General features: G+C 47.8%; 1 protein-coding gene across 1 annotated transcript in view; it reads right to left on the bottom strand.

Moving 5' to 3' along the window:
• The window catches only part of LOC137526177 (unconventional myosin-X-like), a 201,546-nt gene that overhangs the window by 49,597 nt on the left and 137,545 nt on the right, over positions 1-14,404 (bottom strand). The window contains exons 16-19 of the mRNA XM_068247397.1: positions 11,761-11,813; positions 11,575-11,681; positions 4,635-4,925; positions 2,394-2,433 (exon numbers count right to left, since the gene is read on the bottom strand). Of these exons, the coding sequence (XP_068103498.1) occupies positions 2,394-2,433; positions 4,635-4,925; positions 11,575-11,681; positions 11,761-11,813 (491 nt within the window). The remainder of the gene's footprint in view (positions 1-2,393; positions 2,434-4,634; positions 4,926-11,574; positions 11,682-11,760; positions 11,814-14,404) is intronic.

Here is a 14,404-nt window from a genome sequence, read left to right as displayed (position 1 = left end):
CAGATTCCACCATGAACCTCCCCCCCAGGAAATCGCGGCCTCCACCTCCACCGCCCATCGGAGGTGGAGAAGAGCCCCTTGTCCTTGGATTGGACAAGGGCTCGGAGGGGGAGGGGAAAGCTTGGCTGCCCCTCCCCTTCCGAGACCCCCCAATCCATGGACCATGCGGGCTGGTATAGTCAGGGTGCGGAGCCCCACGCGGCTGGTGCTCCGCATTCTGGCTATCCCAGCCTGCATGGGGGACAAGGGGTTAAAGAGGTCTGGGAGGGGGGACCCCACGTCGTTTTTTTTTTATATTTCCCACACTCAGAACGAAGTAAGTAAAACTCTTCCCACTTGGGGGAATCTATGAAAATAATACACTATTGTTACCTGTGCAAAAAAAACTGACATTTTCCGCATTTAAAAGACATTTTCGCCCTTGAAAGTTAAAAATCGATTTTCTCAAAAACTATAAGGTCTTTTTGAAAAAAATTTTTTTCCTCTTATTCCCACTGATCCCCTTAATATACCCTGGGAATTTGGTGTTCCTAAACTTTAAGCAGGCTTTGCTATTAACCGTTAAAGTCGGCGGGTTTTTAAATGTTTACATTTTTCCTTTGAAACTTTAACATCGATTTTCTCAAAAACTATAAGGTCTTTTTGAAAAAAAAATTTTTCCTCTTGTTCACAATTTTCTTCTTAACATTCCCTGCAAATTTGGTGTTTTTAGCTTTTAAGGGGGCTTTGCTATTAAACATTAAAGCCGGCGGGCAGATATTTTCAAAACGGCAGCAAAGCAGGGGTTAAAACGATAAATACCGTTCAGGCAGGACAAAAAAAAAAAAAAGTTTTAAAACGATAAATTTCGTTCTGCACTATTTTAACCTTTGAAACGATAAATATCGTTTTAAACATATATCGGGCAGAAGGTGGCGCCATTTTTTGGCCGGCGCCATTTTTCACTAGACGCGCAGATAGTATATGTGGAGCGATCATTTAGGAGGCATGTTCCTGCCATTCTAACCCAACTGAGCTTGTTTGCATCCCGGTCATAGACGTACATGGATAATGAGCAAGTTGAATTGCCATGGATTCTATATTTAATACATTTTAGACAATACTGCACCATGCATGGTTTGCACATTAGGAAAGACACGCTTACCTACAGCACAATCATAAGAGCCCAGACGGGCATAGGATCTATCACAAGCGCATATGAGCATTTGATATGGTCTCAGGATTTGGTGAGTGACCACAAGTTGGGGTGTGGTTCACGGTGATCATGTAATTGAGGAGGAATTGTGGCAGGGGGTAAGTACCAATCATGGGGTCCCTCCATGTTCACCTCCTTTCCCTTGCCTCCCCTGGTGACCCTCATAGCTTGGGGGACCATCTCACAAGGGTCATGAAACCAGTGTGGACCTTCTCACCCATAACAAGTGTAGCTACAAAACACCTTATCGGGAGGAAGAGAAGATTAGTAGCTGGGGCCCTCTCAACTGCAGGGGCTGCTCCACTACAGTTACGCCCCGGAATAGTGAGAAAGTCATTACATCATCCCTGATTTTCTGGACTCGCCCAGATGATCCGCCACTCTGATCTCACACCGAGGGGGATCGGTGTATACATGTTTGTACAAGACTTTTATAGAATTACATTAACACTAAAGGTGATCGTACATCTACCGTTTTGGTGGCCGTTTGACCATCATCCGACTTGATAATTATTATCAAATTAGATAAAAATCGGTGTCGCCAAAAGCATGCCCCATCAACTATTTGACCAATATCGGCCTGAAATTGGTTAAACCGTTGATAAGATGGGCTTTTGGCAGCCATGCTGCATGATGTCAGGCTGACATGCTTGATCGGGTACGCGGCGGTAACAGCTTGTGATAATTGCAGACAAACGAGACAGAAATCCCCGCCCACAATCCCCCCTAGTGTAAACGTACTCCCTGTGCCCCTGCATTAATACATGACCTCTCCTCCTCCCGCCGGAATCCTCTTCCAAATTCTTCCATGTTCTTGCCCCATGTGGTTGACAACTACCTGGTTGCCCCGGGAACCACACGGGGCACGACCCGGGAAGAGGAGCCCGGCGGGCGGCGAAGAGGTAATGTATTATTGCAGAGGCTCAAGGGGACAGTGGCCGGGGTGCAGCATGGTGACGTCAAAAGGCTGATTTCTGAAAGATTTCCTGCTGAAATTGATCGGGAATTGGCCTGCGGTGTACGGGCAGCCAACAGATCTCTCTCCGATCAGATTTGATCAGATAGAGATCTGTCTCTTGGTCGATCGTCCGCCAAAATCGCTAGATGTATGGACATCTTTAGGAACTATATATGTGAGTGAAACTGCAGTGAAACAGCACCGATATACAATTTCACATTGTCCCTTGGTGCAACCAACCTGTGCGGCTCGCAGCTCAGCCTCCAGCCTCTCTTGTTCCCTGGTGAGAATTAAAAAAAGAAAATGACAGATGTGAGAAGACACTTTGAATTTCTACACACAGAACGGTCTGTAGCTGGCTAGCCATAGAGCTACTAGTTACTGACAGTGTATCCTACCTGTGAGAATCCTGTGTGCGCTCCCCCTCCCCCCACTGACAGCAGGATAGGGTCTGTAATAAACTCTCCATGTCAGCCTGAGTCTATGTAGGCATTAAGTAAACCAAGGATCTTATCCATTTGCCATAAATACCTCACAATCCTTGCAAAAAAAAAAAAGAAAGAAATCTCTTCGCCTCCTTCAGATTATATGTTCTAACATTGTTAACCAGCCGGGCGGTATGGACGAGCTCAGCTCGTCCATCACCGCCGGAGGCTGCCGCTCAGGCCCTGCTGGGCCGATTTTCATCAAATAAAAAGCAGCACACGCAGCCGGCACTTTGCCAGCCGTGTGTGCTTCCTGATCGCCGCCGCAGCGCGGCGATCCGCCGCGTGCAGCGGCGAAAGAGGGTCCCCCCAGCCGCCTGAGCCCAGTGTAGCCGGAACAAAAAGTTTCGGCCAGCGCTAAGGGCTGGATCGGAGGCGTCCATGACGTCACTCCGCTCGTCGCCATGGCGACGAGGTAAGCGAAACATGGAAGGCCGCTCATTGCGGCCTTCCGTGTTACTTCTGGCCGCCGGAGGAGATCAGAAGAACGCATCCGGAGCGCCCTCTAGTGGGCTTTCATGCAGCCAACTTTCAGTTGGCTGCATGAAATAGTTTTTCTTTTTTATTAAAAAAAAAAAAACCTCCCACAGCCGCCCTGGCGATCTTAATAGAACGCCAGGGTGGTTAATCAACAGGAATAGAGTCTGAAGAAAGCTTACAAGCTGAAAGCTTACTGCTTTCCTTTTAAATTAGCCAATAAACTAGAAGATAGGATAGTAATCCTGATTCAAGCTTCCTTACTGTAAAATGCAAGCTCTAGTCTCCAGCGATGCTTAGCTACTAAGATAAGGAATTACACATACAGTGTTTCTCTCTCTCCATGCAGCTGGAATGATTTGTCTGTGATCTGTCCGCACAGGAGAAGCTTGCTAGCAAGTAAGGAATAAAGCATGCAAGTATGTAGGTAACTTTTCTCTAATAATAGCACCATTATTTGGACAATCTGCTCTGCTCAAAAGCCTCTGAGTTCTGCTTGTGATATTTACATTTGGTTCCTATCATTGTTGAACTAGTTAGCCTTAATTTTATCACCTGAGTTGGGCAAAAAATATCTAAAGCTTGCCATACAAACATTGAGTTTGATCGCCCAAATGGGCCCCATCAGCCAGCTATCGTGCTCCCTTTGTGCCACACAACTTGAAGCTGGAGTCTCCATTGGTGAAAATCTGCACTGGATTACATTAGCAGCAACTGTGGCTGGTGATTTACAGCTACTAGAAGTCATTCCATAGGACATAGATACTATAACACACCAACTCATTTCTAAAATGATCTTTCATTCGGTAGCTGCTCTGAGCTGCAGGAAGTCGCGGTCTGAATGGCATCGGGGGACATGAATGCCACTGTAGGCTGGGAAATGTATAATCGGCACAATTGCCAGGAAACATAGGTGGGTGAGTTTGGGAATCCCTTGTCTGCAGAATTTCAGTGTCACGGTGTTCCCAATACACCAACTTTACAGTACAGGCAGTCTCCTACTTACAAGCAACTCAAGTTATCACATTTCAGACACAAAGTTGTCTTCATGTAGAAAATATACAATACTTGTTATTACATATTTTTGTTGTTCAAAGTGTAACTGTTGGGCATAAATTTAAAAAGCAATTCTTTATTTTTATCCGGTAAACAAGTAATAAGGATGCTAATCAGGCAATCCAAAAGTTAAAATCTCTATTACTTTTCTTGTTTATGGAAAGTTATTTTAAATAGAAGATGACAAATTATCTCATAGGAGAAAACTCAGGTGAAAAAGTGAATTGCATATGGTTTTCTCCTAGTTGAAATTTTCACACCTTGTCATAAAATGCTTTTTAAACCACCCAGCAAGCAAGAAATACTCTAAATAAATTTGCTAATTCTTTTTCAACCATGTTTAGGTACTTTTTTAATAGTAAAATGCTGAAAAGTTGGTTTTTAAGAGAAAATGGAAATGATCTCCTAAGAGATAACTCCGGTGAAAAAACTGATTGCATATGGGCCATAGAGTCTTTTGTACCTTCTCTCTTCTTCTTCTCTTCTCCTCCGCTCTTCCTCCAGCCTCTTTTGCTCCTCCAGCTCCCGCCTCCGTCTCTCCTCCTCTTCTTTCCTCTTCCTCTCTTCCTCCTCTCGCCTCTTCCGCTCCTCTTCCAGCATTTGCTGATAGAGGCGCCTGGCTGCCCTCCCCCGCCAGTGCTTCTGGAACTGCAGCGCCGAGTGCCGGAGGCGGATAAAGGCGGCTCTCCAGTAGTGAGCCCGGTAGTTCTTTTGAAGGGTGAGAATACTGAGATACACCTTCTTATAGTGCTTTCTGGAGATAAAAAAAAAATGGATTTAGTTACAGGAGATAAGAACATCGATTTATATTTGTCCAAATATCTGGAGATACTATCAAGCTTGTATGCCGAGTAATGAGTGAAGCCATCCACCACCACTTTATACCAAGCACCTGGAGATACTACCACTCTGGTATGCCGAGCGATGAGGGATGCCATTTACCACTTTATAGCAAGCATCTGGAGATGTCATCACTCTTGTATGCTGAGCAATAAGGGAAGCCATCTAACACCGTTTTATATCAAGCCCCTGGAGATACTTCCACTCTTGTATGCCGGGCAATGAGGGACACTATCTACCACCACTTTATACCAAGTACCTGGAGATACTATCACTCTTGTATGCTGGACAATGTGGGACACCATCTACCACCACTTTATACCAAGTACCTGGAGATGCCATCACTCTTGTATGCCGAGCAATAAGAGAAGCACAATCTGCCACCACTTTATAGTAAGCACCTGGAGATACTATCACTCTTGTATGCCAGGCAATAGGAGAAGCCATCTACCACCACTTTATACCAAGTACCTGGAGATGCTATCACTTTTGTATGCTGTGCAATAAGGGATGCCATCTACCACCACTTTATACCAAGCACCTGGAGGTACTATCACTCTGGTATGCCAGGCAATGAGGGAAGCCATCTACCACCACTTTATACCAAGTACCTGGAGATGCCATCACTCTTGTATGCCGAGCAATAAGAGAAGCACAATCTACCACCACTTTATACCAAGCACCTGGAGATACTATCACTCTTGTATGCCAGGCAATGAGGGAAGCCATCTACCACCACTTTATACCAAGTACCTGGAGATACTATCACTCTTGTATGCCGGGCAATGAGGGAAGTAATCTACCACCACTTTATATTAAGTACCTGGAGATACTATCACTCTTGTATGTCAAGCAATGAGGGAAGCCATCTACCACCACTTTATACCAAGCCCCTGGAGATACTATCACTCTTGTATGTCAAGCAATGAGGGATGCCATCTACCACCACTTTATACCAAGTACCTGGAGATACTATCACTCTTGTATGTCAAGCAATGAGGGATGCCATCTACCACCACTTTATACCAAGTACCTGGAGATACTATCACTCTCGTATGTCAAGCAATGAGGGAAGCCATCTACCACCACTTTATACCAAGTACCTGGAGATACTATCACTCTTGTATGCCGGGCAATGAGGGAAGTAATCCACCACCACTTTATATTAAGTACCTGGAGATACTATCACTCTTGTATGTCAAGCAATGAGGGAAGCCATCTACCACCACTTTATACCAAGTACCTGGAGATACTATCACTCTTGTATGTCAAGCAATGAGGGATGCCATCTACCACCACTTTATACCAAGTACCTGGAGATACTATCACTCTTGTATGTCAAGCAGCAATGAGGGATGCCATCTACCACCACTTTATACCAAGTACCTGGAGATACTATCACTCTTGTATGTCAAGCAATGAGGGATGCCATCTACCACCACTTTATACCAAGTACCTGGAGATACTATCACTCTTGTATGTCAAGCAATGAGGGAAGCCATCTACCACCACTTTATACCAAGCCCCTGGAGATACTATCACTCTTGCATGTCAAGCAATGAGGGAAGCCATCTACCACTACTTTATACCAAGCCCCTGGAGATACTATCACTCTTGTATGTGAAGCAATGAGGGATGCCTTCTACCACCACTTTATACCAAGTACCTGGAGATGCTATCACTCTTGTATGCCAAGCAATGAGGAAAGCCATCTACCACCACTTTATACCAAGTACCTGGAGATGCTATCACTCTTGTATGCCAAGCAATGAGGGATGCCATCTACCACCACTTTATACCAAGTACCTGAAGATACTATCACTCTTGTATGTCAAGCAATGAGGGAAGCCATCTACCACCACTTTATACCAAGCCCCTGGAGATACTATCACTCTTGTATGCCGGGCAATGAGGGATGCCATCTACCACCACTTTATACCAAGTACCTGGAGATACTATCACTCTTGTATGTCAAGCAATGAGGGAAGCCATCTACCACCACTTTATACCAAGCACCTGGAGATGCTATCATTCTTGTAAAGCAAGCAGCCAGAGACACGGTCTACCACTCTGGCATACCAATCAGGGGTCTGGGTACCACTCATGCAGACCAAGGAAATGGGAATGTAGCCTAGCCACACATGTATGTATAACTTTGGGAATACTGTTTAGCAGACTTATTTCGAAGCAATCAGGGAGACTTGCCCCATGCGAACTGATGAAGCTGAGGATGAGGCTAATGCTAATAGACTGGCACTGGACTCAGGAACTGCACGTTTCCTCCATTACCCCAATTCACCCCATTCTCCGGATCTCGGTACACTCTGCTGTGAGATCCCTGTACAGTGCTGAGTCCTGACGCCCCTGCATTCTTCAGCTCCTCCAGTGCCGGCACTGCACCTTCCTTCTTATACAAAAACATTGCTGCTACCTTCTCCTACATCCTGTCCGCTGATTCCGAATAACAGCCTGTGCTAAAAATAGCAAGCCTCATTTATCACAGTCTATTTCCAATCACAGCCCTGACAATGTCCTTCCACCACTTCCAACAATAATGAGCTCCCCCACTCCCCCCCCTTTTGTTTTTGTTAGGGAAATAATTGAATACAGTATCTAGCAGGGGCATAACTAGGCCCCACCTGGCCCCCCCCGCACCCAAAATTCTATTGTTATGCCAGTGGTATCTAGTCAGTATAGGATTTTGTTGTTACGTTTACATGAGTCATTTTGTATTAGGTTTTTAGGATTTGCTAGCTTGCTGCGAATTAGCGGTCTTAATTCCCAATACAGGTTTGTAGAATCTGTAACTAGTTCGCATTCGTGCAAAAAAGGCGCCGGGAAATTTGGGCACAGGGTGAAGCCAAAAAATTGTTCACCCTCCTCCTGCAAAAGTCCCAGCTGCGTTAATTACTATTCTCCCTCCAGGTTGCAGTGGACTCAGGGGTAAGATGTAATTCAGTTGCCAGATATTTATGGGGGCTGGTTCCTGAGCAAAGCCAGACTGAATGCTCAGTCAAGGATTTTATCAGGGCTGGTAACTAGCAGGCTGAGCAGTGAAGAATGAAACAGAGAGCAGGGTAGGTGTTTTCTCTAATGTTCCCACTGATATATATGGTAAAATACATGAGGGCTCTTCATCTCAGGTTCACTTTAAGTGGGGATCCGCACGCGCTATCTCCACTAATCTCCTACCCCAGGACTTGCCACCTTTCGGCCGCTAATCGGTGCTAGGCAGTCGTAAGGTGGTTAAAATTTGTGTGCGATGTGTGGAATTCTGAATTCCCTGGAGGGAATTGGAACTACAGCACACATTCTGATTCTCTTTCATGGCTATAAGAACACGCACACAATTTCACTCCCCATCCAAAAAAAACAAAATTATATATAACAGCGTTAACACACGCAAAACATATATTAGGTATGTGGCTCCTGTTCCAATGAAAATCCCAATAGCAAACACAAAGCAATGCTAATGAAAAATGGAGGCTGAATAACTGCATGGGAGGCAATGACAAACGGATCCTAAAAACACACAGGCAAGAAACGAACCGTTCAACAAATATCTACTTTGGTGATCGTGTGTGTGTGTGTGTGTGTCGTGGGGGGGGGGGGGGGGGGGGGATATTAGGAAACGGAACTGAACAAAAAAATCGGAGCAGTTTTCACAGATCAGTTTCCCTGAACCGGCCCCAATGCGATTTTCCCTTCTTACAATGTGCACAGTTTAATATTTTTCCACGTTGGGACAGTTTCCATTGCTTTATTGTCTCATGCAACTCCACAGACCTAACCAATTCACAAACAAAGAAAAAATGCTACATTGCATCCGTGGTCAAAAATCAAATTGCACCAAAGGAAAAAGGGATCGGCAAATCATGTACAATCTGAAAATTGGATGGAAAAGTGGCCAGTAGAAAAGGGGCCTTTAAAGTTTTACTTCTGTCCTATGAAAGCCATGCATACTTGCTACATAGCATACAGTGGCAGGGCTAAGAAGCTGTGGGCCCCAGTGCAAGTTTTACATTGGGGCCCTCCCAAGCACTCTATATATATAACAATTGATTAAAACCTGCCAAGGAAAACCACAGTGTTAGAGGTGCAAGCAGGGGATGGAAAACAGTGTGTTAAAGGAGTGATCCAAGTTAATAAATAAAAAAAAAATCCACTTACCCGTGGAAGCCGTCCAGCCACCAGACGCCCCGTGGAGCGCAGAAGAAGCCGACTCGGAACCCGACCTGCCAGCGGAGAAGACCGGGAGCCACCGGAGCTGCGGCGTGGGCACAGGTCGGCTGCCAGGGGCTGGAGGAAGCCCCAGGTAAGCGGATATTTTTTTTTTTTTATTAGCTTGGATGTATCTTTTAATAATCACTACTAATCAAAGCATCTATAGAAGTGAAAATTATTAGAACAGGGCCAATAAAGAGCTAATTCTGTGGTTGAGGGTGGGCCCTTTGGGGCCCCTCTGGCCCAAGGGGGTTCGATGCGGTCGCTACCCCTGCACCCCCTATTGCTACACCCCTCATAGCATAAAGACGCTAAGGCACATTACCGTCCGGATCAGTGAATAATGTCTTAGGGTTAGGCACCACCAGGGGGGTGGTTAGGATTAGGCACCACCAGGGGGGTGGTTAGGATTAGGCACCACCAGGGGGGTGGTTAGGATTAGGCACCACCAGGGGGGTGGTTAGGATTAGGCACCACCAGGGGGGTGGTTAGGATTAGGCACCACCAGGGGGGTGGTTAGGATTAGGCACCACCAGGGGGGTGGTTAGGATTAGGCACCACCAGGGGGGTGGTTAGGATTAGGCACCACCAGGGGGGTGGTTAGGATTAGGCACCACCAGGGGGGTGGTTAGGATTAGGCACCACCAGGGGGGTGGTTAGGATTAGGCACCACCAGGGGGGTGGTTAGGGTTAGGCACCACCAGGGGGGTGGTTAGGGTTAGGCACCACCAGGGGGTCTTAGGGTTAGGCACCACCGGGGGGTCTTAGGGTTAGGCACCACCGGGGGGTCTTAGGGTTAGGCACCACCGGGGGGGTCTTAGGGTTAGGCACCAACCGGGGGGGTCTTAGGGTTAGGCACCAACCGGGGGGGTCTTAGGGTTAGGCACCAACCGGGGGGGTCTTAGGGTTAGGCACCAACCGGGGGGGTCTTAGGGTTAGGCACCAACCGGGGGGGTCTTAGGGTTAGGCACCAACCGGGGGGGTCTTAGGGTTAGGCACCACCAGGGGGGTCTTTGGGTTAGGCACCACCAGGGGGGTCTTTGGGTTAGGCACCACCAGGGGGGTCTTTGGGTTAGGCACCACCAGGGGGGTCTTTGGGTTAGGCACCACCAGGGGGGTCTTTGGGTTAGGCACCACCAGGGGGGTCTTTGGGTTAGGCACCACCAGGGGGGTCTTTGGGTTAGGCACCACCAGGGGGGTCTTTGGGTTAGGCACCACCACGGGGGTCTTTGGGTTAGGCACCACCACGGGGGTCTTTGGGTTAGGCACCACCAGGGGGTCTTTGGGTTAGGCACCACCAGGGGGGTCTTTGGGTTAGGCACCACCAGGGGGGTCTTTGGGTTAGGCACCACCAGGGGGGTCTTTGGGTTAGGCACCACCAGGGGGGTCTTTGGGTTAGGCACCACCAGGGGGGTCTTTGGGTTAGGCACCACCAGGGGGGTCTTTTGGTTAGGCACCACCAGGGGGGTCTTTGGGTTAGGCACCACCAGGGGGGTCTTTGGGTTAGGCACCACCAGGGGGGTCTTTGGTTAGGCACCACCAGGGGGGGTCTTAGGGTTAGGCACCACCAGGGGGGGGTCTTAGGGTTAGGCACCACCAGGGGGGTCTTAGGGTTAGGCACCACCAGGGGGGTCTTAGGGTTAGGCACCACCAGGGGGAGTCTTAGGGTTAGGCACCACCAGGGGGGTCTTAGGGTTAGGCACCACCAGGGGGGTCTTAGGGTTAGGCACCACCAGGGGGGTCTTAGGGTTAGGCACCACCAGGGGGGATTTAGGGGTTAGGGATAGGTACAGAGAGGGTTCTGTGTGAACGGTAAATAACAATAAGGCTTTAACGTTCAATAGCGATAAGCGGCAAACGATTAGCGGCAACACCATGCGCCATTATTCTCAGGCGCCATTTTCAGATGGATCCTTACCTTGACAAGATACCATTATCAAACAGGTATGGGATACAGTGGTTAGCAGCGGGGGTGAAATGAAGTGCTCTGGCAGCTGTTTCGCAGGCTAATCCGCTTTTGTCAGAGGCACAGAGGCATTTCTGCTTCCGATAAAGCATGTTACTCCGTGAAACAGCTGTCAGGCCACTTCATTTCACCTGTGCTGCTAACCACTATATCCCATACCCAGCTGAGAACGAGGGTGGCCTTTCAAAATACGCTGTCTACGTTATTTATCAATTGTTGCTCTGAGTGCACGTTCACAACACATACAAGATCAGCTGTACCTACCACTCATGCCAGGTCTTTCTGCTCTATTAACAAGCCCACTTGCTACAAGCTGGAGTTATTCTACAACGTTTATCTAGAACTTGTGACGGACAGGAGAGGCAAGTCCTACCTTGCAATGTAGCCCTGGATGTAGGCACGGATGACCAAGGCCGCCTTTCTCAGCTGCTGCTCCCGACTCTTCTCCAGCCGTTGCTCCAAAGCTTCTTTGAGGAACACCTGAGGATAAGGAAAGACATCCACTTAGGCAGATGGTGGCAGCCATACATACAACAGGTGGTTGAGGCCAATCTATTACCAAAGCAAGTGTCTCGTCCTTGTGTGCAGTTCTGACAGCAGCAGAGGTTTCCACTCAGCCTCCAGCACCAGCCCTGAAGCCAGAAACAGCCAAGGACAAGGAGGGGGGCTGGACAGAGGAGAAGGAGGAGAAGAAGAGAGCCCTACAGATAGGACACGGAGAATGTGGACAACTTGAGAGACACTAAACATGCGGAACACAACAAGAGACAGCTGAGGCGGATATACAACGCTCTGATCAGATAATAGATGCTGGGCTGTGCAGGACGCAGGGAAAGCTCACTGAACGGTTTACAGAAGGACATTTTTATTTAAATGTGCTGGGATCAGATGTTAAGAAAAATAGGTGGTTAACAATGTAGGAGATCAAGAAACTTGACTCTCCTGCAAACTGTTAGACAAACGCTCTCCAAAATTCATTTTCTTAGAACTCTTTCCCCGGCCGCGGTGGAGAGATCAGAAACATACGCGTTACGTCATTTCTTGTGAAGGTTTAAAACCGCACTATGTTTATATAAGATTTGAGAGATTTCACATCAGCTTTGTTATACGAGGACTTTTACATACCGTATATACTCGCAAGCAAGCCGACCCGCATATAAGCCGACCCCCCCACTTTTAACTGAAAAAACAGAAAAAAATGATTGACCCTCATGTAAGCCGGGGGTAGGAAATGCTGGCCGTGTGATTCCCTCATGTGTGTCCCAGTATAGCTAGTATAGTGTCCATTATGGGTAGGTAGTGCCCTGTATAGCTAGTAAAGTGCCCAGTATAGCTAGTATAGTGCTCAGTATAGCTAGTATAGTGCCCAGTATAGTTAGTATAGTGCCCTAGTATAGTGCTCAGTATAGGTAGGTAGTGCTCAGTATAGCTAGTATAGTGCTCAGTATAGCTAGTAAAGTGCCACAGTATAGCTAGTAAAGTGCCACAGTATAGCTAGTAAAGTGCCCCCAGTATAGCTAGCATAGTGCTCAGTATAGCTAGCATAGTGTTCAGTATAGCTAGTATAGTGTTCAGTATAGCTAGTATAGTGTTCAGTATAGCCAGTATAGTGTTCAGTATAGCTAGTATAGGGCCAGTATAGCTAGAATAGTGCCCCAGTATAGCTATTATAATGCCCCGGTATAGCTAGTATAGTGCCCCAATGTAAGTAGATAGTGCCCAGTATAGCTAGTATAGTGCTCAGTATAGGTAGATAGTGTCCCGACCCCCCCCCCGCCCGCCGCCGCTGCTGCTGCTGCTATTATTAGCTTACCCGGCGGCTTCCCATATCCCTCCCTCCGTCTCCTGCACTGGCTTGTAAATAGTTCGCAGCAGCTCGCCCCACGGCGGCTGCTGTGTGATGACGGAGGAAGCTGTAGGCAGAGCGGCTTCCTGTACGGGCGATGTGTATCGCCGTTGCTATGGGAACCGCTCTGCCTACAGCTTCCTCCGTCATCACACAGCAGCCGCCGTGGGGCGAGCTGCTGCGAACTATTTACAAGCCAGTGCAGGAGACGGAGGGAGGATATGGGAAGCCGCCGGGTAAGCTAATAGCGGCGGCGGCGGCGGAGGGGGGGGGGGGGGGGGGGGTATAAGGAGCAAACATGACTCGCAAGCAAGCCGACCCCCCAACTTTTGGCCCACTTTTGGGGGGGTCAAAAATTCGGCTTGCTTGCGAGTATATACGGTAGTTTGTTGAGAATCCGGGAGTCCCCGACTTACAAGCCGATAAGGACTTTGCGAAATTTTATTCTGTGGTACCAAGTAAGAGAAAAAAAAATCCAAAAAGACCTTGAGAAAATGATTTGAAAATGTAAAAAAAATAATCTGGGTAAAAGGACATTTTGCTGCAGTACGCTATACTAGCTAGCGAGTACCAAATGGAATACTGAAGGCATAAGGGAACAAGGGTGAAACAGTGTGTGTGTGTGTGTGTGTGTGTGTGTGTGTGTGTGTGTGTGTGTGTGTGTGTGTGTGTGTGTGTGTGTGTGTGTGTGTGTGTGTGTGTGTGTGTGTGTGTGTGTGTGTGTGTGTGTGTGGGTGTGTGTGTGTGTGTGTGTGTGTGTGTGTGTGGGGGGGGGGGGGGGGGGTGGGGGCAGGTGGCAGAGAGGGGGACACTGGAGGCACAGGAGAACAGAGGTGACACAGTGGGTGGATGGGGGCACAGACTGAGGACACTGGAGGCACATAGGAGCAGAGGTGACACATTGGGGGGGGGGGGGTGACACAGAGGGGTACACTAGAGGCACAGCGGGCATAGAGTAGGTACAGTGATGGCGCAGTGTTTTGACTTATGGACAGATTCGAGTTAAGAATGAACCTACAGTCCCTATCTCGTTTGTTAACTGTGGATTACCCGTACAGCAAATAAAAAAAGGCAGATGTAGAATGCAAAGACAAAGGAACCAGCCGTTGTACTGCGTATATGAGATTTTAGAGCATCTGGCAACATTTAAGAGACATATTAAAAGAGACAGCACAGAGGGTCTGACGTCCAGGTAGAGATACACAACACAGGGAAGGCAGACCCCCCCCCCCCCCCCCCCTCCCTCCGGGTACACAGCATAAAGTCTGATGCCTGGATACTCAAAAAGTAGACAAACACTGGGATGCACAGTGGTAAGACAGCAATATAAAAGAGCAATGCAGCAGGTCACATAGAG

Source organism: Hyperolius riggenbachi, chromosome 7 (assembly GCF_040937935.1).
Source record: "Hyperolius riggenbachi isolate aHypRig1 chromosome 7, aHypRig1.pri, whole genome shotgun sequence".
Lineage (NCBI taxonomy): Eukaryota > Metazoa > Chordata > Amphibia > Anura > Hyperoliidae > Hyperolius > Hyperolius riggenbachi.
This window is presented reverse-complemented; position numbering and strand designations above follow the sequence as displayed.